General features: G+C 37.8%; 1 protein-coding gene across 8 annotated transcripts in view; it reads right to left on the minus strand.

The window, feature by feature from the left end:
• NAV3 (neuron navigator 3) overlaps positions 1-24,286 on the minus strand; it is a 517,660-nt gene that overhangs the window by 244,232 nt on the left and 249,142 nt on the right. For 6 of the 8 annotated variants that reach the window (XM_033057344.2, XM_033057342.1, XM_033057347.2 and 3 more), the window contains exon 1: positions 12,944-13,644. The exons of 1 other annotated variant lie outside the window; for it this stretch is intronic. In XM_033057344.2, coding sequence (XP_032913235.1) covers positions 12,944-13,186 — 243 coding nt within the window. In that variant the 5' untranslated portion in view covers positions 13,187-13,644. Of the gene's footprint in view, positions 1-12,943; positions 13,645-24,286 lie in introns of those variants that run through there. One more of the 8 variants, XM_033057348.1, reaches the window with a different exon arrangement.

The following is a 24,286-nucleotide window of genomic DNA, read 5'->3' on the forward strand; positions in this document are numbered from 1 at the left end:
GGACTAGTGGAGGGACAGAGGAGAGCACCACCTGCCAGACCCTGGCCTGTCACTGGGAATTTGGGCTGCAGAGTTGCTGCTGGTGCTGTGGGTGCACTGACTGAAACACATTGTCTGAGCAGCATAGGGAATCAGTGCTTCTGCTGGGTTTCAGTATTGAACATATCAGTTAATGCTACAATTAATGACAAGCAAAAAGATATGTCCTACATCTCACTTTTTTGCACATTACTATAAACAGTAGTTCTATCCTTTCTTTCAAAAGTCTATCTGTTCTTTACCAAAAAGATAACATCTATGACATGTGATGTATATGTAAGTGTATGTGCACATGTATAATATCCATGTAGGCATCTCTAAAACACCTTCCACATTAATAAAAAAAATTATTGACTACACTTCAAACTTCTGTAAATACATAGATAAGTGTTAACAGGTATCTGTATATGACAGCAAATATCCATCTCTGTATTTTAATATGAACCATAGAATAAATATGTATAGTGGTTTCACTCTATGTAGGATTCACTGCTGGTGCCAAAATGCTAAGGTTACATTTATTATCTCTGTGCTACAAAATTAAATCTCAGGTGGCTTTAGAAGAGCTGTACTAATCTATTCAATGAATTGCTGGTTTAACACTTGGAGTCATATCCAAGCTGTATCCTGCTACTCCAAAAATGTTGGGGCAAACCAATACTTGTCACACTGAAACACATTTGAAAGTATCCTAAAAGCATCTGCAGAACAAAATTAATCATATGAGCACAAAAAATATTAGTTAAATAGCTGTCCTAAAAACTCTAACTGTTAAGAGCAATACCTCCAAACTGCACTCAAAGGAAGACAGTGTGTTGATCTCAAAGAAAAAGCACTGTATAGTCCTTAAGTATCCAATTGGAATTGTATCAAATATTAGTTTAAATATCATCATTCCAAAAGTCAAAATAAGAAAACCAAAGGTAGTTGTAGAAGAGCACTGTTGCACTTGGAATTTCTTATTTTTGTATCTAAGGCTCTACTTGAATTTTTCTGTTAAAATATTTCAGCATTAAAAGAAAAATAAAATAGTTATATAATCACACAGCTGGTGATTAATCCACATTAATCTTACCAAGCAGTTCAGTAATTATCAATAAATTACACTTTGCCTCATAGTGGATCTATGTGAAGTAATAGCCCAGCCTTTTCCAAAATGACCTGAAATGTTTTGTTGCTTTGAAATGGTGGCAGTATTCATACATTGTAAAAAGCTTCTACTTAACCTTCAGTTCAGGTTAACTACTGCATCCATGCAGAATTTTATGAGAAATGAACTAAATTACAAATATAGGCTTACAATATGGCAAGAACTAATATTCACTTATACCTTCCAAAAGACCAATACTAGGATATGACACTGATTTATATATTGATGGAGATACATAGTATTTTTCTCAAATTAATTAGGACAGAATAACTTGCTTATATTGAAATTGTGTTGTGAATCACATTACGCTATGCAAAGGCTACTGAGACCTTTACAGACAAATATACATCTGAGTGAAAATTAGTTTTGAAAATAGTGACTTTATTGTCATACAAAATAAAAATTTTAATGGGAGGTCAAGTTTTGTCCCTTAGACTGAAATGTGACTACTATAACTCTGTCTTTGCTGGCATTTATATAAGTATTTCAAAATGAAATCTTGCAACTTTGCTCAAATAAATTAGCCTATCAATTTTCCAGGAAAAAAAGGAATAATATTTTCCATAGATGCAAGTATTTCCATAATCCTCTTGCTTTTAGGATCTCTGAGTTATCCAGTATCTATTTTGCTGATCTGGATGCTGTATAATATTATTTTTCTTTTGCCAAATCACCTTTAATCAATTTTTTGAATTACATTATTCAGTTCAACACACTGGTACTCAGTATGTTGAGATTTGCATGCTCCCTTTTCTGAAACTTTCCTTAATCAGCTCCCCTCAGTACTCTACATCTCTGTATCATGTCCACAAATAAGGCTGAATAACTCAGAAAAAATCCTGCACTTTCTTGGTGGGGCCCTGGGAAGAAAGCCTTGTTTTCATTTCCACACATTTTTCTTTTATTCCCCACTCCCTTGTGCTAATAGCTTATCTTATAAACCAAAACTCTTTAAGGCTGTGACTGACATAGCTGTCACAGATGGGGAGGGTTGCTTTGCTCTCCTTCATCAGTAACACAAACACCAGCCCATTCCCAGCACCCAGCTGTAGAAACCTTGCTCTTGCATAAGTCTAGATGAGAAAGTTCTGCAAATTGGACTGTATTAAACCCCCCCACATCTGGAGATGGCATCACCTATGAACAGAGTACTTGACTATCAATCATTGCAATAGTTTCTTTGTGGAGCAACCTATTTCAGCTAATACTACAGAACCATACCATTCTTCAGAGTGATACTGCAGCAAGGTAAAAGAAACAGCAAAGAAGCTGTTATTCTCTCCTTATTTTTGCCAGGATCACAACGTTATACGGAAAAAAAATGCATGTTCTGAATAAAATACCTTCTACCTGTGTCTTCTTATTACAAGCAGGAAAAAAGAATAGATACATTATTAGCCTGGCAGACAGGAAGCTGCAAAAATCAGTAACAGATGAGGTTAAAAAAAAAATTTATTATAATAAAAGTAACTTCAATAACACTTTAAAAAGTAGCTAATTATATTATTTCTTCAGTATTAAAAAAAATTAATAATCAATTAATAGTTAGCCAAGAAACATCTTCACTCTAAAAACTCCATTCATTATTACCATTTCACATATGAGTTGATTTCAAGGAGGTACTTGATAGCAACCAGAGATGAAACTAGATTGTGAATTCCCATGTGAGTTACTCCCTCTCAGAAGCATTTCAAAAGAAAATCTGAACCTACATCTCTCAAGCTTTCAGACTTGTGCTGCTCCTTCATGAGAAACAGATTCCTTCAGCTCTTCCTTCCAGCACTCTGTCTATGGCTGGTGAGCTGGCCAGCAATGATGAAAGCAGGCAGGCTGCTCAGCTAAAGAAATTTCTAAACTCCTTTTGAACTTTTATTTGTTATTTCACATTCTTATTTAATGCCTATTTATTTCCACTACAGAGACAGCTTACAAAAAAAGAGCCTGAAAAACAAACCAAAACAAAAAACAAACCAACACAAAAATACTCTAAAAAAAAAAAAAAACAAAAAAAAACCCCAAAGAAACCAACTTGTTTACTGCATAGATGTGTTGCCAGGAAATCTCATTGTTGTAGTGGTGAGTAAAAATCCTGCATCCTGACTTATGTCTTACTCACCCCTAAATCACGTATGAGCAGTGCTGCCTTTCCTGATTAATGAAAGTGGTCAAATGTTTTACAGCACTTACTAGGAAATAATCTTTCTGGGCATGGCCATGCTCATTACTAAGCTGGGATGGTTCTACTCATGCCCTGTAATTTAAATCCTGATGCACAACAGGAAGTTTTCACTGCCAAACCTTTTGGAGCTTAACACAACATCAACAAGATTCAAAGCCAGGTGTTAAAACTGTCACAGAGAGATAATTCGAAATGGAAAACACAAGAGAGAGCTCAACAACTATTTTTGTTCCTATTTGTTTTCAAATTTGCTGCAATTGGAGAGTTTCACCTGAAAAAAATATTGTGATCAACTGTTGAGAGATATATTGAAGGATGAAATTCTTTCTGCTGAATTAAGATCAGAAGGGTAGAGCAGCAAAGGAGGGTTTACAAGGAATAAATATAACTAAAAAGATAAGTCAGACCAAATGTCATGCTGAAAGTAGGTTAGGACAATACTAATATTATACTTGGTCAAATTCTCTCATGTTTTATGCAGAGTTAGTACATTTAGTGGCTGGCACCTTCTCAGTTTATATATCCAGAAATATTATGATCCAGCTCTAACCACTTCAAAATTATGCTTCCCTTCGATTTGCTTATTTTCCAAGTTCTTTCAGCTTGGTTTACACAGAACACACCCAAGACCCATCAGAAATCTGCACATCTTACATGAGGGAATTATCCCTTCACGTTTACCAGACAAAACACTCTGCATTCCTTTTCTGAATTTTAAAGAAGTTATGCTATCTTTCAGCCAACATCCTCTTGCCAGCAAAAACAAAAAAGAAGGTTTGTGACCTTAAAAACATCATGGGCAAGTGAAGATTCGCACAAAATAGTCCACTACTAGGTTTGAGAATAGATATATGCTTCCTCCTCTTCCAGCTTAATCCCCAAACACCCTCACTTGTCAAAAGGCTATTGTTAAGGCATGGGCTTCCTCCAAGACCACATCCTGTGAATCAGGTCAGAGTGAAACACAGAGTTGATTTAAATGAACTACTCTTTGCGCACCCTGTATGTAAGTGCAACAAAAACTGTGTGACTCAAAAACTAGTCCAGTATAGTAGAGAAAAAGGGACAGTGGACCTAGAGCAGAATGAACAGATAGTAAAAAAAATTAGCAGTTCTCATTCATAATTCACACCATTAGTACTTATTAAATATAAGTTTCTGCTATAAAGAAGCTAGGCAGTGTACTCAAAGGTACAAATTAGTATCAAAAAAGCCATTTTTCTTCCAAACAGGCCTGCTTCACAAATACGTAGATTTTCCACATCGTATTAACAAGTCAGCAGCCCATCAACAGCATTACAGACAGGACCATTGATGAGTGTTATACTGCCTCACAAAGGGCACAAAATATTCTGCATCTTTGAAAAACTGTGCTAGTCTGTGCTGGTTGGATACATCAAAATCAAGAGAATATGTCTCCTGGAGTAAAATTCCACCTCCATCTCAGAGCTGGGCCCATACTTAGGCTAGCTATTGACATAAAAATGATGACAAAGCCAAACTGTCCTTGTGAGGCAAGCAGGAAAAATAACTCATTATTTAGATGTTTCATTCTTAACTAATCCCTTAGAAAAGACAAAGGATAGGCTTGTGGTTATGATGTGGAGATTGGGACTTGAGATATATATGACTTGAAATTCTTAGTCCAGCCACAGAGTCCCAGCCTGAGTGTGGGAAAATCATCCATTTTCCCTTTAATCTCTGCCTTCCCTCTGCACTATGGGGTTTATGCTTTCCCCTTTCTCCCACAGTCTGTGTAATACAGCCATGTGTTCTGCAGGGCTGGACTGACTTTTGCACACATGCAGACTACCTGTCATAGTAGGACATCAATCTAGTAAAAATAGCTAGGATCAAAGCATGGTTGAAATAAACAGAAAAATCCACAGAAAGAACATTATTTGAGAGAAGAAATGTTTTTCAGTGCAACCAAACTCCCTAATCTTAGTAAACCCCTTAGCAAACCCCTCACTCTGAGGGGTACCTTGGGATGCTCCTGTCTTCTAGGGACCCCCCATAAAATACAGCTGGAAGAAATATTCATTGCAGTGCTCCTGAAGGGATTTTAAATTAAGGATTTTTATGTTCATAGGGCCTCTAACTTCCTTGCTATAAAGAACTGAGTCCCCAAGAGTCACTCCACTGTCTCACAGGCTCTTGAGGCATGAGGACACTCATGCCAGGGAAATGACTGTTTCCAAGCAAGCCAATAGCTTGCTTGGGCTTTCTGGGCTTCAAGAGCACCCTACCAGTGCTTTTGGGAAACTTAACAGGAACTGCAATATTTCAGTGCAATGCCCCTGGAAATACCCATACTGCATAAAGGCACTTTTTCTAAGAAGTAAATCTGTCTCCAAAGTGAGTCCTTACATATGGCCTACCGTTGTGGGCCATGGTGCTGTCAGCTCAGGTTCCAAGGGAAGCATCGTTCCATTATCATGTGCCTGAAGTCAGCTGAACCAAGGAATGACAAAAGAGAAGGAGAAGACCATCAAGGTTGTCACTGATTCCTTTGCACAACGAAGGATCACTGCTAATAGTACTATGACTGGAAACTGTACACACTGGGGTTTCCAATGATGGAGATACTATATTTCCTACAAGCAAAGTTCCTCTATTTGACTACTGTTATGACTGGGAAGTTTTACTAATGCCTAACTAAAACCTCCTGGGGTACAATACAAGCCCATTATCTTTGTCTGAAGATGGAGACCACTTATATCTATTTGTTGTTGTGAAGAACAGATTATCCCAGAAGGCTGCAAGAGTGTTGCACCAACCAAATGTTGCTGGGTTGCTTCAGTTCTGCTGGTGTATTCATAGTGCATCATCCTGCAGACACGCTCCCATTTTTGAGGAAAAGATTTTTTTACTGAATAGTTGTTTGGTCAGAAAATCCCCAAGCAGGCACAAATGCAATATGAAAGAGTGTGATTGTTTTCTGATGAGGTATAATACTAGCTCGCCACACACCAATTAATATGGAATAAGTTGAGTTCTATGTTCTAATTTTGTAAGAGAAATTACATGAAAGCAGTAGAAATTTAGGCAGAGGTCTTAAGCTCGGATTGGTGAATACCCTCCTATCCATGATCCCAATTACAAATTACAAACAAGAAACATCATTCAACCTACATTCAATACAATTTGTTCACAAATACGAAATATTTAACAGTTGATATTTTGTTACTTTACATTTATCTCAACTCTATGAAAATGTGCTTGACACAGATGACCAGACAATAAACATGTAACAGTGAAATTTACTCCAAGCTCATAGAGAATGAAGCTCTTAAATCAGTTATAATATAGCGTAGACAGATGGTACTGGGTACATAAAGCACATTAAAGACACTGTTATCTGTTTGATAAAGAAATAATTCAGAGCACTAGACAAGAAGCTGAAATTGCTGACAATCTGAACTCCTGCCAACTGTCCTGGCTTCACTGGGGCTGTGTGAATTTTAAACACACATACTCCCAGGTGTCCACAGTGCTGACTGAAATTTCTGGCAGCTAGTTCAATGCTTTTGAAACACTGCTGGCTTCCCATCACTAGCGGTCACTATGGGGAGAAGATAGGCGGTTTCTGGCTGCTTCTGCTGCCCTTTCTGCTGCCTTGGCTGTAGTGCTGTAAATGAAACACTCGGCACAATGAGCAGCCTCTTTTCTTGCCAACCCACAAGGCAGATACCTCCAGGGCACTAGTGCTGAGAAAAGGAAGGGTATGACAAAATGGGGAAAGAAACTCATTTATTTTTGTTCCCTAGATTCAGTGCATCAGGAAACTCAGTGGAGCTTGGCCCTCAGAGACCAGACAAAAATGTATCCAAGAAATTGAAAAGTCAAAGAGATGTGTGATTGCAACAGATGCCTTGCTTTGGAGAGACTTGGGGAATGGTGGGAAAGGGTCACATGAAACCTAAGTAAGTGGTGTGGAAGGGTTAGCTGAGGAAAGACAGAGATATGGAAGTCATTTATGGCACACATCTGGTATTCCAATGTGCACAGTACTCCCATAGACGTGACCAGGAGCTCCACCCATGTATGGAAAACAAAAACATTTGTCTTGAGATCTGTCTTTATAAAAGAGCCTTGCTGTTTTCCCAGTTTGGAGTCTTGTGACGGGCAGGATTTATGACATCACTGACAAACTACTTAAAATTGATGAAGGAAAAATGAAAGGTTTCCATGCACATCTTAATGACCTAGTGCAAAAGGGCTAGCTGAAAGACACCGGAAACCCTCAGAATAAAACTGAGATGAAATGGTACGATGCCAAGTGAAATTGACCTTAAGAGTCACTTTAACAGCTCCAACATGCTTTTGCCTAATCAGATCAAAGTATTTAGCTTGGTTTTTTGACACTGACACTCATTTTAGAGCACTTTAACAACATTCACTTGGATCCCATTCTCTGTTGGACATGCTCCCCAGGTAGCGCAATCTGTTCTCTATCCTGCTGATTTACTGGGGACTGCTTCCCCAGCTTAATTGTCCAGATTTCAGGGCTCTAGAGAAGTTAGTTGTGTCTCTTTACTCAGGGGGACACATAACACTCTTTATTGTTTCTTCCAGAAGGCCTTGCAGAAGATCAATTTCATGAGCTCCCCTAAGATCTCCCTGTATAAAAATGGAATTGTTTAAAGAACTTAGTGGGGCTGGATCCTGTCAGAGAGATCACAAACAACTCTCTATTCATCCTCTGGATACCAGTATCTCCTTACTACTAGGATCTTACAACAAGGCCCCAAAACTCAGCTATCTAGAAAAGTTTTGGTTTTACATATATGTACTGGATCAGCTGGGGAGGCTGACTAGCACTTTCTGATAATGAACAGTGATATGAAAAATGCTGCAGGCAAGACAGGAAGACTTGATTAGGGGATACAGAGAGAAACAAGTCGTCTTCAGTAGCCTGTAAAGATGTCTGCCAAAAGGAAGAAAGAAGCTGATAAAACAGACAGCAGCAGAGAGATAGCAGGAACAAAGAGAAACTGAAAATAAAAAAAACTCAAAAGAAATAAGATAATACAACAGTAAAGGAATTAATTAAATCAGGAAAGAAGGCTAAAATCTTATCATCCAAGTCATACAACCAAAACACTACAATTAATATATCAGATTAATCTCAGAGAAAATTCACTTTGGAAGCATAAATGATGGTGCAGGGCTCTTGAAAGAAGGAAGTCTAATGATGGGAGGAAAACTTTGGCAACAGAAAGCAGTGCTCTCACTGCAAGGAGCAGCCCCAAGAAACCAGACTAGAAGACCAGTGTGCCTAGCAGGATTTGCTGACTCCTGGCAGCTGCACAGGTTTGTGCTGGAGAGGACTCATGGGAACACACTTGTGATTACGCCGTCAAATGTGTGAGAGTAGCTGAAGTCAATCATGCTTTCAGGTGTCCTGGAGTAAAACACTATTGCCATTGGCATTTTGCTACAGGTCAACATTGCAGACTCACTGAAGGGAGATCCTGTCCTCCACCCCCCCCTACTAAAGCAGGTTCACCTAGAACAGGTTGCACAGGATTGCATCTAGACAGGTTTTGAATGAGTCCTGAGAAGAAGACTGCCCAGCTTCTCTGGATATCCTGTTTCAGTGCTCTGTCACCCTCAAAGTAAAGAATTTTTTCCCTGAAATTCAATGGAAATTTCTATGCTTCTGTTTGTGCCCTTTTATCCTTGCCCTGTTTCTTGGCACAGCTGAGCAGTCTGGCCCCAGCCTCTCAACACCCACCCTTCAAATAATATAGTGTAGAGTTATGATTTAGTGACCAAAAAAGTTGGCTTTGAAAATAATTTTTTCTTCTTCCTATAGTTTTAGTTAATTGTTTAATTTACCTTTCTACAATATCAGTGGATTCTTTTTTTACTTTGTTATTGTTTAGTGGTTCATTCTACAACTAGAACAGTATCAAAATGCAGCCTACCATGATCTGATGATTTATTTTGCAAGCATTATAAATAATACTATACACACTATATTAGAAAAGTATTAGAAAATATAGTGATGTTTACAGGCATGGTTTTGCATAGAATCACTCTATGGTCCAGCTGAACAGAAAAACTTCATCTGCTTCAAAGCAGCCAGTATTTCACCTCATGAATTCAGCAGCTGGATTCTGTTCCTGTGTACATATATAGGAATAAACTTTTGTCTATATGATACTCAGGGAAAAAGAATGTGCTCTGAATACTTGTGTTCAAATATTTTGCATGACTATTCACATCAAAAAGTGTTCATGCAGTCAGCCTAAATATTAGTGAGTTTAGCAAGAAAGCAGATGGACCTGTTGTATGAGACTTAGGTACCAAAGCACAAATTATGAAAATCTTGAACAAAAGTGCATTTGCATAAACTACACACAAAATAATTTAAATCATTAGCAACTTATTATTTACTTTCATAAGCTTAACTAAGTTTTATACAATTAAGAAAAAAGGTAAACATAATCACCTCAAACTTTTTCTACCACAGTTTTTTTGACAGTATCACTTTTATTAAACCTCAAACTTCATCATCTCCACAAACAAGAAAACAACCAAGACTGCATGTGCAAGCGCAACAAAATGTTGTGAGATGAGAGAAACAGCAAGCGAAAAGAGAACTGATGTTTGCCACTGTATCCCCAACCAGCCTTGGCCTTGTGAGAAAGGTAACAAGTGACAAAAGTCTCAAACAATCAGGTTTGGTGAGAGTGAAGTTCATAGAGGAAACAGCTGGGTGGCAATGACCTACTGTATTGACATGCGTAACCCAAATTTATTTTAGAATTATTAGCACTTAATAAATAGCAACAGGATATGTCACGTGTCAATCTAAGTGCCTTGCAGACAGGATGAGAAAACTTATGACCCGCAGTGCAGCAAATGTAAAACACCAAAGCAAGCAATGCAAAACGCAGTTTTCAGCAGACAAGAGCCATAGCCATAGTTGACTAGATTATGAATTCATATATTCCATGGTCTCTTGCAGATAGAGGTCCATATTTTTTCCATCTAAAATCAGTGCTGCCTTATATGCAATGATATATATAACATAAGCATGCAAGAAATATGTTAGATTTTACTCTGAGTTGGAAACTCAGACTAGGTGTTCACTACAGTTTGATTGAAAAACCTTTTATCTGACCATTTTTATAGTTACAGAGTCCCTGTGTACAGCATTGCATACAACAGTCACACAGAGATATCACATGGATTATTTTCTTTGCTAACAAAAGGTCTGTTGGAATCAGCACTCACAAATGGTCAAGCTTTGGGACAACACAACCTGGAGTGAAGAACTTGCATCTGAAACTGAAGAGACATTAACTCTAGCAGCTTCATCAGATCTGTGCTTAGAACCATTGTTTAAATAACCTATACATATTTCTGAGGCTACCCAGATGGTGTGGACCTCCATCACTGATGAAGAAAACAGCATTATAGGGTGATCCTTTGAAGCTTACTAGTAAGAAGAGCATTAAATTAATATCATCTTCATAAATACCCATCCACCTTACAGACCAAACCCCTTGATTAAAAGTTGAATAAAAGAGAATCTTTTAAAAAATCTGCCAGGATTGAGTAAAGAGCTGCCGCTAAGCATTACTGGGAATGTCAGACTTACAAGAGGCTAATACAGAAAGGCTTCAGAATTTAGTAACTTTTTGAATGTTCAGCACTTCCACGAACCCAGGTGGCTGGGGGAAGTTTTCAGACCATCATGTGCACAGCCTGGTCTTACTCTTCATGGATCATCTTTTAAAACTGCTGAGCAGCCTCCCTTGAGAGCGTATATAGAGAAGGATGTCATGGCTGGTAGGTGATTTTTGGGAAGTTAGTTTGCTTTTTGTTCTTTAAAAACACAGTCTCTGAGATGACAGCTATTGTCAAACCAATGAAATGGCAAATTGGTACCACAGTTTGTATCCACCCAGGCTGTTACTTTACTCACTAGAAGTTCAGCAGAGTTCAGGACCAGCTGCCTTGGAAGGCTATGTCTCCCAATTGGTCTCTCACTAATTGCTAATAGCTCTCAAGTGGTTTAAATACTGAAGACAAGATGCTTTATATCTTTCACCACACTTTTATAAGTAAACAAGAAACACTTCTCAGCAGCCTTTGCTTTTTTCATGGAAAGTATTATTTGCAAATCTAATTTACTTTTCATGGAATATCCATTGAGGAGCACCATTAAAAAACAAAGAATCTTTTCTATTAAAAAGAAGTAAACAAGCAGGAATTGCACTGTGTTGAAAACTTACTATCTTCAAACTTATATTATCTTCATGCTCATAGAAATAGGCTGTTCATCACTTGTAATCATGAGATGAACAGTTTTCTCCCTTTTTTACATTTCTGTATAGGCTATCTGACACCACCAATGCATCATCTCTGAGATACAGGGAGATGTGACACAGAAAACTCCAAGGGAAAAGTTAAGTGGCATGACTAAAATCTCATGTGTAAATATGTGGCAAGGTTTAAAAAGGAAAACAAATGTTCAGAATCCCAACACTATGCTTTAACAACAAAACCAACTTTCTTCACTGTAACTGAATTAACCCACTAACTAAAAACAAAGAAAAAACAAGTGCATATATTTTGTGCATCTTGCCACTGTAACAACTCTGATAACATTTAAGTGTTTTCAAAGTGAGATACAAATAAAAATATATGTTTAATTCCAGTGTGGTAATCAGTTCCACAAACCAAGAGTACTAGAAAAGCAAGAGGAAGTAGCCTCACAGCTTGCTGAAGCTGTGTAAACCACACATGCAGCCCTAATGTAGTGACTGAAAGATCTACAGAAATATATGCTGCTGACAAGAAGGGACTCAATACTCATGTACAAAGCATGAAAAATGTTTTCAACTACTACAGAAAGACTAGTTGAAAATCTAACAGAAGTTTTTTTAGAAGTTAATTAGGACTCAAAAATAATCCCCTTACAAAAGAAAAAAACCCTATGCAGTCTAAAAAATATTGTGGCATCCTACTTCAGATAATAGTTTTTGGTTTTTTTATTCACACATAATTGGGGCTACATAGGAACTAGGAAGAAGCTATTTTGCAGAAGAGAAAAGCACAAGTACTTTTCACTGAGAAGCTGTTTTTCTGGTTCAGCAGTTCTGCAGCAAGAATAGCCAGATCATTTGAAAATTGAAAAGAAAATCAATTGCATGTTTTTATTTTGAAAGAGCCTCCCTGTGGGAATAGGTGTGGGCGTGAGATCTCTTTTTAAATTTCATAATATAGCATAAAGCTGCCAAGATTTTTTTTTTTAAATACTCTGTTTACTGGGTGCCAGAATGATTTTTCTCTCCTTGTGATTCTACTGATCCTTATCAAAATTCATCTGTGAAGTGAATAACACTAACATTTAAAACTAGAATATTTATTCAGACAGCAGCACTGAGCAAAACAAATTTTCAAGGCTGCTATGGGAGTTCAGTGATGACAGCAAAAGTCTATTTACCCATTTACCCCCAAGTTCTGCATGCAGAAAGTTTGCATTAAAGACTTTTTCAAAGCAAATCAACATTTTTTTTTAGAATTGAGTTCCACAGATAAAGTTTACAACTAACCTTGCTATCTTCGATCTCCTGGGTTTTTCCTTGAAGCGTTTTCCTCTCTCCAAAATCACAGGTTGACTTTAATGTGAGCTGACAAGAAAGCATCGAGCTCTCTGCCCCTGTAAGCTCCAAAGCCTTTGGTGAGTACTTCTGTGAGCCGGCGGGGCCAAGGTTGGGTATCGGGAGGGCAGTGTGGACAGGCTTTGACCCTACGGCTGGCTGCCTCAGCTTGGAGGCAACCCCAAGCACAGGCATGGCTTCTATAAAAGTATCTTCTTTCTGCCAAAGAAAATGCTCCTGACCTCAGTCTGGTAGGCTCCAGCTTCAGCAATTTCAGAACAAATACTTTAAACAAAAGTAGCAGTCATCTTTTCAAAAAGTCTTAAAACAATAATATTACGAGTTTCACAAGGAAGCAAAAATTTTCCTTCATCTCTCCCCTTCTGCCTTGCAGCCACTCACACGCACTGCTCAGTGAGTCAGTGGCTCTGTAAGACTAAACGCTCCTTTGGGGCGTGAACTTTTCTTGAAGGTAACTGCCACAGAGCTGCCTGTCTGGGATTAAAGGACTCATAAATTCGCTTTCTCCTCTTCCTACAGCATTCCAGGTCTGTGCATTAAGTGAATGAAGGATGGTAGAAAAGGAGAGAGAGAAGAGAGGAAACCTCCCCGTACTCCAACTGTCAAAACAGCTCAGAGACCACAACACTGGAAGCAGAGACCTCTTCCTGACTACATAAATAACCAGCCCACATCTTAAAAAAAAAAAAAAAAAAAAAAAACCTCTTTTTTTCTGTATAAAAAAAACCAAAAAGAAATCTGAGTAGTGGCCAAAGCAAACAGCTGTTGGACGAGTTTTCATCCCGGAAATAATCTCAGCAATGAAGCTGTTTGTCTGATTCCTGGCTATTTTTCACTGCTGACAGCCATGAGCTACGGTGTTTCATTCTCTGTTCCTCCCGTGAAATCAGGTTAAAATCATGGAAGAGCGTGGCTAGAAACAGACGCTGAATCACACTGTGGGTAGCGTCTGTCTGTGCTATGAGAAATCCATACAGAAACACAGAGCAGGATATAGGAGAATCACAAGCATTGTTAGAAGATTTAGTCAATACAGTTTTCAGAACTCTTTTTTTTTTTTTTTTTTCCTTTCTTGGTGGTGGTGTTAACGTCATCTATTCAGTGTTAACACTTCCCTTTCTAAAAAACATTGAAAGCTCCATGAAGTCCATGTCCAACGCATCATTTCTGCTTGTTGCTCACAGAAATATTCTTTCTGCCAGCCTCAAATCCTTGCAAATAGAAATACAAGTCAGGCAGGCAGGGCAGGCTCTAAAATGAGTCATGATGGACAGTCCATATTGTTAAGCAGCATAAACACTTACTCAAAAGAACAACTGTAAATTCCTTTGAGATCCTGTACCCTTTAAAAGTGACATGAGAAAAAAAAATATGCAGACACATCACACCATTCAACTCCTATGGGATTTTACCCCCCAGTATTATAGACATGGGGTTTTCTGCTGTCTTCCAAAATAAAACATAAGATGACTTGACTTACTCTGCCCCAATATACTACATGGTATTAACTATGCCTTCCTTGAACAGTATGTACTATTACCACCATAGATAAAAGCACAAGAGAAAAGAAGAGCCCTCTTCACTTTTGTGTTCTCAAAACAAGAATGGCAAAAGTTAAAAAAAATAATTGAAAAGAAAGTAAATGAGAAGCGGACTGAAAAGATCTTAAATCGTGCTTTAAAATTATTTTGCAGAAGAAACCTTTGATACCTGCAGCATTGTCCTCTATCATTCATTTACAAAGATCACACTGACATAATACATAAATTCAGGTCTCTGTATTGACTTATAAATTATCCCGTTCTTGTTTGTGGTTTGTAGAAGTGAATGTGACCTGTTGTAATAATCTCCTGAGTTTTGAAGTGAGAATACAGAGAATCAGCAAACACATTTCAGCATCCTCTGCCTATCTGCCATTTGGTTTTGCCATCCTTAACAATAAATGCAATGGGTTTTGTGCAAGAATGCACAGAGGTAGCTGCCCTGTGAAGTTTTGCAGCTTTGCAGCTTGCATTTTAGACTATTCAGCCCACAGGATCTATCTATTTGCTCCAATGATTGGAATATTCTTGTTCAGTGTGCTATTTCAGATCTTCTGCAGAGCGAAGGGGAAGAAAGCTCCTTGTGCAGTCTACATTCATTCCCCAGCATTATAAAGTGCTGAGGATGTGTAATGAATTTAGATTTCTTAGGCACAACTGGTAACAGTTAACGCTTCAGAAAATACACATATGCAAAGACTGAAGTGGACCACAGGAAAAAAGGGATTTATCTCTTTCAAGGTTTGAGAAGATAAAAAATCCTCATGAGAACTGTTACCAAATGATCAAGACAAAGAATAAACTACAGCCATGAGACAGATACTTTCTTAAAATGAACTTTGCCAAAAAAATGTAATTGAATCTTATTACTTTCCGGGGTTATAATTTTACAAAGTAATGCACTTTGGTAATCTTGCTGATCTTCTTTTGAATATGAATGATGAGGTCATGATACCCACAGCCTCTTTTGCAACCCATTTTCCCAGCACAGAAACCCTGAAAGTAATAAGTAAGCAAACTTACTAGGAGAGAGTCATCTGTAATACATAACCAACAGGATTTGGAAACAATGATGTGATGTGAGGCTGGTGTTACTGCTACTCTTTCGAAATAAACCTTCATTATATGTTGACTTTAGAGCTAGTACCAAGTCAGGGCCTTGGTACTACTTTCAGAACCCCATCTACCTTGAATTTGTACAATGATAAATCACAGAAGTGCTTCTGGTCTATTGAAGATGCAAACAAGAGTATGCAAGATTCTTTGAAGGAATCATGAAAAATAATGGAGGAAAACAATTATACTCTGTAAGTAAAAATGCAGCTAAAAAACTAGTCTTCCTTTTCTTTTTTTCTCTAATTCTAAGCAAAAGGTAAATAAACAAACATCTATATTCTTAGAAATCACTTAGCTACAATTTTTGCTTGAAAGGCCCATGTGTACCTCTTGGTGAATGTGGGTTTTATGAAGGCTGTTTTGGGGGAAAGAATATTTAACAGCTAAACTTCAGTATACTGTTTTCCACACAAATAGGAAAGTACAGGATAAAGCATCTGTGGACAACATACACAAACTCTCACAGGTGGGAGAGATGCAGGTGGTGGTGGGATGACCCTGCAGGGAGAAGGTGTCTGAACATTCCGTAAGGGAAGGAATTGTGGGAAAAGGGCAGAGTTGGAAGCTGCAAAGAAGGGCACATTGTCAGGCATCAAGCTGAATATGTGAGTTTGGTGGGATTTTCCTCAGTATCTGTGGAGTGAAAAGCTGAGTGATTAAGCAGGGCAGACAGGGAGAACCTAACGTCAAAATGAGGATGATTTAGATATGTGGGAATAATGTCCAAACAGGAAAAAGGCATATCTGTGAGAAAATAGGGTGGAGAAGGTGTAAACTGTGGCTATAATCTGGAGTTACATGAAATCAAATACACCACCAGACTGGCATAAGGCACAAAAGTATTACAGTCAAGATAGAGAAAGCAGTGAGTAAAAAGTACGGCTGACAGAAATAAGGGACACATATTCACTTGGTTACATGAAACTGATATATCTAGAGAGGGATTGTAGATAAACAGGTCAGGCTAACCATTGTTCAGAGAGGAACTGTAGGTTTGTAATTTATCCTCTTACACTTTAGAGCAGACATCCTCCAGCCAGGCAGGTAGGGGACATCATCTGGATTCAGAATTCAGGAGGATAAACACAGATCACGACTGAAGTCCTGACACAAGGGAAATAATGTGCAGGAAAGGTTGCAGAGTTATGAGGATGCTAGAAGAAAATTGATTTGTGAGAAAAAAATAAAGGCTAACAATTCAAGTGGGATGCTAGATAAAAAGATAAAAGTGTAAAGAAGAAGCAAAAAATGGGAAAACAGAGCAAAGGTCAAAACACAAGCTTTAGTAGTTTTGTCAATGGTAATGGTAATGGCAGTTCCAGTGATATGTTGAAGGTAGGCCCACTGCTTCAGCTGATAAAGTAGTGGCAATGTGGCTGTAAAGCATGACTGTGAAAGTGTCACACAATCAACATTTTTACAGAAATTATAGATTATATTAATGATCTGTACCTCAAAGTAAGGCAGCATGTATGCATTCAGTATAATAGTCCCCACATCCTAAAAAAAGCTGTAATACTTATTTCAAATAGCAGAAGCAACACACCTGAAGTCTAAATCACTTCATGAAAGAAGGTATCAGTCACTTTTAATGTTATGATGAATTTTTGTTCTCAGGACTGAACAGAAATAACTGTTCACAGCACAACATTTCTTTCCTTCATTGAGTCTGATAGTAGTAGAAGTCCCTTGAAGGCTGCTCCCCTTCTGCACCCCCAGCCCTCAGACAAACCACTCACATGAACTGAACAGACAGCTGGCAGAGTCTCCCAGAGCACAGGAAATATCAAGAGAGGGGACACCTGCCTCAAAAGTGGAGCCAAGATATTTGTTTGCTCCTTCTGCTCTATGATCTTCAACAAGGAAGCTGTTGCATGTGTACAGGGTCAAACAGTAAATGTCAGGGGTCCAGGGACTGCAGAGCTCTGTTCTGAGCTGTTTCCCCACTTCATCCCACTGGCGTAGCAGCTGTGTGTAGAGTTTACATGAGCCAGGCCAACTTTGGAGTGAGCTTGAATGTGCTGATACAATCACACGAATTTGTGCTCACTAATTTCAGGCTGAGCAGAAAGTTTTCCCCAACTGGGGATGGACAACTCTTGAAAAAGCAAACAGTGGTTCTAAAATACTGAAGGTACCTGAACCAATATGATTAATTTATTTACTCCAGATAAGAAAGGTTTAAACTTTAATAATGCAAGTATGATGCACACCATGTGTCTGTTTGGTGTAATAAAATAGGTTCAACCTGTCAGGTACTGGTGAGCCAAATCCTTCAGCTCTGACTCATGTTCACAGCATAATTCTATGGAGATTATTTTAATTATTACAAAACTCAGGTGAATCCATTAGTCACAAGGCAAGATATATTTAACAAGTGTATAATCCTATCTGCAAGTATGTAATGCAACTGAGTAAGCCGCTGTTGTTTTTCTTAACAGTTTTGTATTCCAAAAGACATAGTATCCAAAGCCCAGTTACAGTCACAGAAAAAGGTGCATCCGGCTTCCTAAAGGAAATCCTTCTGCTTTGGCTGAATGTTTGGGGAAGTTTTTCAAAGAGGACAACTTTTAAATAAGGATATAGTTTTTATTGTCTGAACAATTTGGCCTTTCAAAACTCAGACAGGAGTTCAAGGGTTTGAATGCATTAATTGATAAAGTGACCAGTTCTTCTATAATTTTCATTCATGCTATAAGTTTGCAGCATCTTCCATCAGATGGTTTCAATCCTTTATGTGCAATTTAGTACCATACCACCTTGTAAAGTATGTAAGGTATATTAAAATATTTTCAAGTGGAATCATGAGGCGAAATGACCGTCCCAGGTCTATACAGGGCTTCAGTACTTTTTTTTCTTAACTAGAGGTTTGTTTTTTTTTTTTATTATAAAGCTGTGTGGGTTAAAAATTAGTTATTTCTCTTTGTTGTCCACTCTATTTAATCATGAAGTATTTGGCTTAAAGGAATTGAGCTTAAATACTATAGGATTGGAAAACATAAACTAAAATTTTATAAGGATAAGAAAGAACTGATGGCAACTGAAGACACTATGTAAGTATTTACATACTGATCTACTGGCTAGACCACACAACCAGCTGGTAAAGCTTAATGAGAGGATCAACTTTTCTCTTTGGGAGGTAGAAGAGGAAAAGGGGGGAAAAAAAGGATAACCTATTTGTTCATTTTTAAGCAAGTGACCCAAAAAACAAATACTAAAGGCTCTCAAAGCTGATGTGAACTGCATCAACAAGCAAATGCCCACAATCAGCATAAACTGATCAGAAAGTTGTCATCCTAAGGATTGAAGTGACAGCTTTTATACCCCTTTTTCCTTGTCTCCTTGGTTTCTCATCTAAAAACTCCCTCCAGGACACAGTCATAGCAGGCACACTGGCTTCTCCAGTATCCTTCTGGACACTGGCAAGTATCTTTGCCTTTTTCCAGTTCTGCTGTCCTCCCAGTATGTCTTTCTTCCTCTGAAAGGATTTCTGGCATTGTATCACTTTTGGTAGGCCCTGGTGAATTATGATTTCGACTGCTTGCCCTACATTTTTCTGTCTTAGAACACAAGACACATACATAACTTCAGTGCTGCATTGGCAAAGAGCATTTCTCCCACTTATCAGGGTAATTAAGTGCTTCAGCTCTTTTTAGAACTGCTGGAGGAATGTCTAAGGTAGACACGACAAAACCAGACATTTATAGAATGCATGATTGAGCTCTTAAGTGATAACATTACTTTCAGTGTACATGGTGAGGAACAGAATTCCTAGCCTGTTTTTAATAATGTTATTGATGGAAGAAGTTTTGTTCCATTTCAAATTTTGACCAAAGCTCAAATTATCTTGTGTTACCCTCGAAAAATAGTCCTCGTAAATTCTTTGCAATCACTACTGCTTTCAATCCAGATTCCCCAGGGGAAAAAAAAATCCCAAGGCACATACACTCTAAAATTTTGATGGAATATTTCATCATGCTACAGAGACATTTATAAGTCCTAATTAGATGAGAAGCAAATTGGCAATATTTGTGGTTAATCAAAGCTGTTCTGAGTCTTGATACTAAGCGTGACCTGTTCAGAACTTTCATCCAAAATTTATTCAGAGAAATTTACCTGCTTTACTTACTATGAAATATCCTTAAAAACTGTAAAAAATAACCCATAAAAAGAAACTGAGACTAAGCAGGAAGGAATCTGCTGATTATCTGGCATCAGGTGGCTGGCAGAGTGGTAAACCTATGCTTTCATCTGCAGGAAACTTTCCCCTTACGAGCACTGTGGATCTGATAGAGGGTTTCAAAATCGCAGTTAAGTTGGCATTCACTTCAGCATTGCAGTGAAAAAGTTCTACATAAGGTTCTCACTAGTCTATTAAAAAAAAAAAAAGTTACTGTAGGAGAATAGCTTAGAAACATCTGCTACAGTCATGATCAGACTCTTGGCCAAGAGCAGCAACAACAGTAAGAGACTTTGAAGTCAATCAGCTTTGCTATCACCAGCAGATACCCCTGCAGTCAGTGGAAATTACTACACAGAGAGTTTAGTAGATATGAAGAAAACTTGCTCTGCCAAAAGTGTATATCGACAGCAATGAAAAAAAAGAACATTTTTTTATAATCATGAAAACTGTTAGGAGTGAAAGGTTAGCAATAGGTGTTAAAAATAAAAAAGACTATATTAATACTTAGAGAATACATCGTGAAAACAAAGATGGATATATTTTTAAGGGATTAGCTTTGATATTTGACCTTAAACAAGTGCAAGCTGCACTGCAGCTGCAGGAGAACTTCTGACTCATGATCTACTGTCTACTTCCTTGTTACTTTGAGACTGTAATCATTCAATGCCAGCTTGCATCCCCCACAGTTTATACCTACTATAGTTATGTCACCTCTACCCATCTGCAATCCCAGACCCTGATCTAAGTATTAGTTATTGCATAATATTACCTGTTATTCCTCACCGCTTATCACTATAGTGGAATTATCCCAACAATATTTTTGTTTTCCTGTTGGCCTTTGCAGATAGTCATCATAACTAATTTTGTTATCAAGTAACCCTTCCTACAATGCCCATATTATTTTCATCTTCTTTGATCAGATAAATATTTGATTTTTATCCTACATTTCCTATGATTTGCACTAATTCAGGAGATACTGATGCACATTTTAAAAGCAAGATTTCCCTTGGCAATCATAGTACGTCAGCATAAGGTATGAACAAACATTATATCTCTTGGTGAAGCATTACAAGATCACCATTATATCTCCTTCCCTGCACCAATTTGCATCAGAAAATCTGGCATTTAGAGTGTTCTCATGTCGATTGGATGCACTGGTGAAGCATTACTCCCCCTGGCAGTGCTAGATTTGCAGCTTGACTGTATGGTCTCAAGGGTCTTTTCCAACCTAAATAATTGTATGATTCTATAGGCCCCATTGCCACACACCTCTCTTGCCTATCACCTCTTGCTAATGGTCAGAGCCACCACCCTGAGTGTTGGATCTTTTCTGTGACCAGGACTTTTGTTTTGTATCTCAAGTTGTTGCATGAACAGATATTGTACCTTGAAGTCATGCTAGGGTTTTTGTTTTGCTTTGATAAACAGACATACTCTTTTAACTATGTTTTTTGTGCCATTTGCCTGCTCTTATTGAGGAGCTATGGTAACACTATATGCAATCTACATTTTTCAACAGTGTTTCCTCACCAGGGCATATCACTACACTCACTGTGGTTTTCCTGCTCCTGTCTTGTGCTTGGCCAGCTTGGAACTCTGGCGGAGGTGGTCACTCACCTCTACCTGTGAAATATTAAGCAGACAGGCCTTGTGTGTCAATGAATGAAAAACCTTGACCACGTCTAGTTGAGCTGTAAGCGGGTGCTCTTTTCTTTCAAATAAAAATTGACCTAATGCACATACTAAAAATCTCAACCATCTGCCTCTATCTCCTGTTTGCCATATGTGAACATTTGCTGCAGTGAGCCTTGCAAGCTTGTGCCTTTCTCCATTCTGCTGTGATCAGAGCGTGCTCCAGGCCAACTTCTGAAATGAGTTCTGTATGTCACTAGACTAAACCTTCCAATTTTTGATCAATAAGTGTCAAGGAACTGCTGTTTTTCATTACCAAACATCTCCCATCTATGCTAAACCATACACCTTGTGTCATCCTAACAAAAATCTAAGAGTAAATTACAATAGCAGCTTTTCTGGTCAGCAAACTGTATTTTCTCACCACTACTCTGTCTATAGATGCATGATTTTATCTTTTGTGTATATCTTTATGTACACATGAGTACACATGTTTAACATGTCAGACAGACATTAATACGCTTTAAGCAATTCACCTGGGTTGTTTTATCTTTCATTAAAAAAAATTAAAAACCATCAAAACCTCAATAGCACACAGCTGTCAAAAATAACTTCAAATCCTGCAGATGTTAGATGCTTCCTTCCTGCTTCTCTGTATACTGGGGAGAAATATTACCTTACAGATGTGGTATGTTATTAAAAAAAAAAAAAAAAAAAAAAGGAAGCTATGGTTGTATATTGGTTTTACCTTCAAGAGCAAGAAAAGTACTAGATGGGAGACAAATGATACAACTCCTCTCCCAGCTTTCATTCATCACGAGGGCTTTTAGAACTGGCATATGTAACAAGCATTTGGCAGCCATAAAAGCAACATCAACATTCACAAATTAAAAAATAAAACAGAAAGCCAAAATAATTTTTTTTTCCACCTACAATAACCCTAGGATGAGCTACAAAGAAAGCACGGTTTTATCAAAACCAGAAGGGAGACTAATCTGGTTATTTAGCTGCAGCATCCAGCTAAACAGACACTGCTAGATACAGTAAGTTAAGAGCCACTAGTGAAAATGTCACTGGTGGCATGTGCGCCTTCAATGGTGTCAAAGGCAGAAACTATTATCTTCAGATAGATACATCTTCAGACAGAAAATGTCTTCATTACATGTTCATGCAGAATCAGAGCCACAATACAGTAACTTTGCTGATAGAACCAGGAAGATTTTCTATTGCTACAAAACCGTGTGATTCCTGCTTCTTCTCTAGGCCAAGTACCAGACATACAGTACAGTCTCTCCGTTTAGAAAAGATACAGTAAGATTCCATACATTACTCCTTTCTATGCCTTTATTATTTTTTTACATTCTCTTTGAAAGTTTTATTTTTCATTCCATTCCCTTCTCTGCACCCAGTGAGGGAATATTCTCCAGAATAAGAACAAGATGTGCAGGCAGTATTTTTATTTTCTTTTCAGAAACCATTACAGCACAGCATTACAATTTCTGCAGTACAAACCACCTGAGCAACACTGAGCTAGCAGACTGTTCCAAAAATCTCCTCCAATAACCTGTCAAAAGATTCTGGTCTTCTCTGAAACCTACTTCTATTTAGGAAATTTCCCAATATCCCATTATTTTGCTTTTATATTTTATATTTTTCTATTTTACTCACCTAAACTATAATCCAACCACTTTTGGTTATATTGCACTACTTATTTTTAGCCTTCTATGGAATTTCTTGACTCTAACATACCTGAGCACTTTTATTCTGCCTTACATAATAAAGCTGAAGAAGTCCAGTGCCTAATGCCATGGGATGCTAATGCAAGGAGCAGGAGTCTATACTTGTTTGGATATGTTAGCTAAAGATGGTGGAGGAGGAGGGGAAGAATAAAAGAGGGATACACTATGTTCAGTCTGCTTTCTGACCTGGAAAAGGTTTCCTTCTGTGATTATGGTTTGTGTTCCAGGCTAGTTACATTCTGGCCAAATTGATTTTCCCACCCTTACATAACTGAACCCTGTTCTTCATTATATGGGTGTAAATCTGCAGCAAAAACTTTGAACTTCCAATGAGTAATTCTAGATTGATGCCAGGGTAATTGAGAGCAGAATGTAGTTTCTTGGTTGCTCGTAGATATTATACTAGTTAAGATTTCTATCCTCCAACTCACTTGTGACTACTCAACTTTACCCTAGCCCCTTCTTCTTTCCTTTAAACTATTCTACAAGTTGACACAATATTTGGAATTTTTAATACAAATCATATTTGGAAATATTTTACTTACAAATCAAGGGAAAATGTAACTACTGAGAATGTATGTATCAAGAGGAGCATTTTTTTCCTCAGAGAAAATCGTTAAGAACAATACAAAAGCATTATTCTGGGCTGACACAGGCTGCATACATGGCTGTCCAGCTCTTTTTCAAGTCTGCAGAACTGTTATTATTTATTAATCTCTAGACTGCTAGTATAATTTAAATAGCAAGCAGCTCAAAAAGTTCACTAATTCTGTATTTTTAAAACTGTTACACAACTATTTTGTAACCACTGAACTCATTAAAAATAAAAATTATTTCAATGAATTATACTTTTTATGTGTTGGGTAAACTTTATCCCTGGTATAAGTTTAATTAATTCCACTGAGTTTTCCTCCAGCAGGAAAGAATTTATTGTTTATATTACAGGCCAACAATTTTCTAGAATTAACAAAATATGAATTCTTCTTATGCTATAACTTCTGTTTAATAATTTATCCCAGTAGGGTTTTTCTGGAAACAATTTTGCTGATAATGTCACCCTTTC

Source organism: Catharus ustulatus, chromosome 4 (assembly GCF_009819885.2).
Source record: "Catharus ustulatus isolate bCatUst1 chromosome 4, bCatUst1.pri.v2, whole genome shotgun sequence".
In the NCBI taxonomy this organism is placed as follows: Eukaryota; Metazoa; Chordata; class Aves; order Passeriformes; family Turdidae; genus Catharus; species Catharus ustulatus.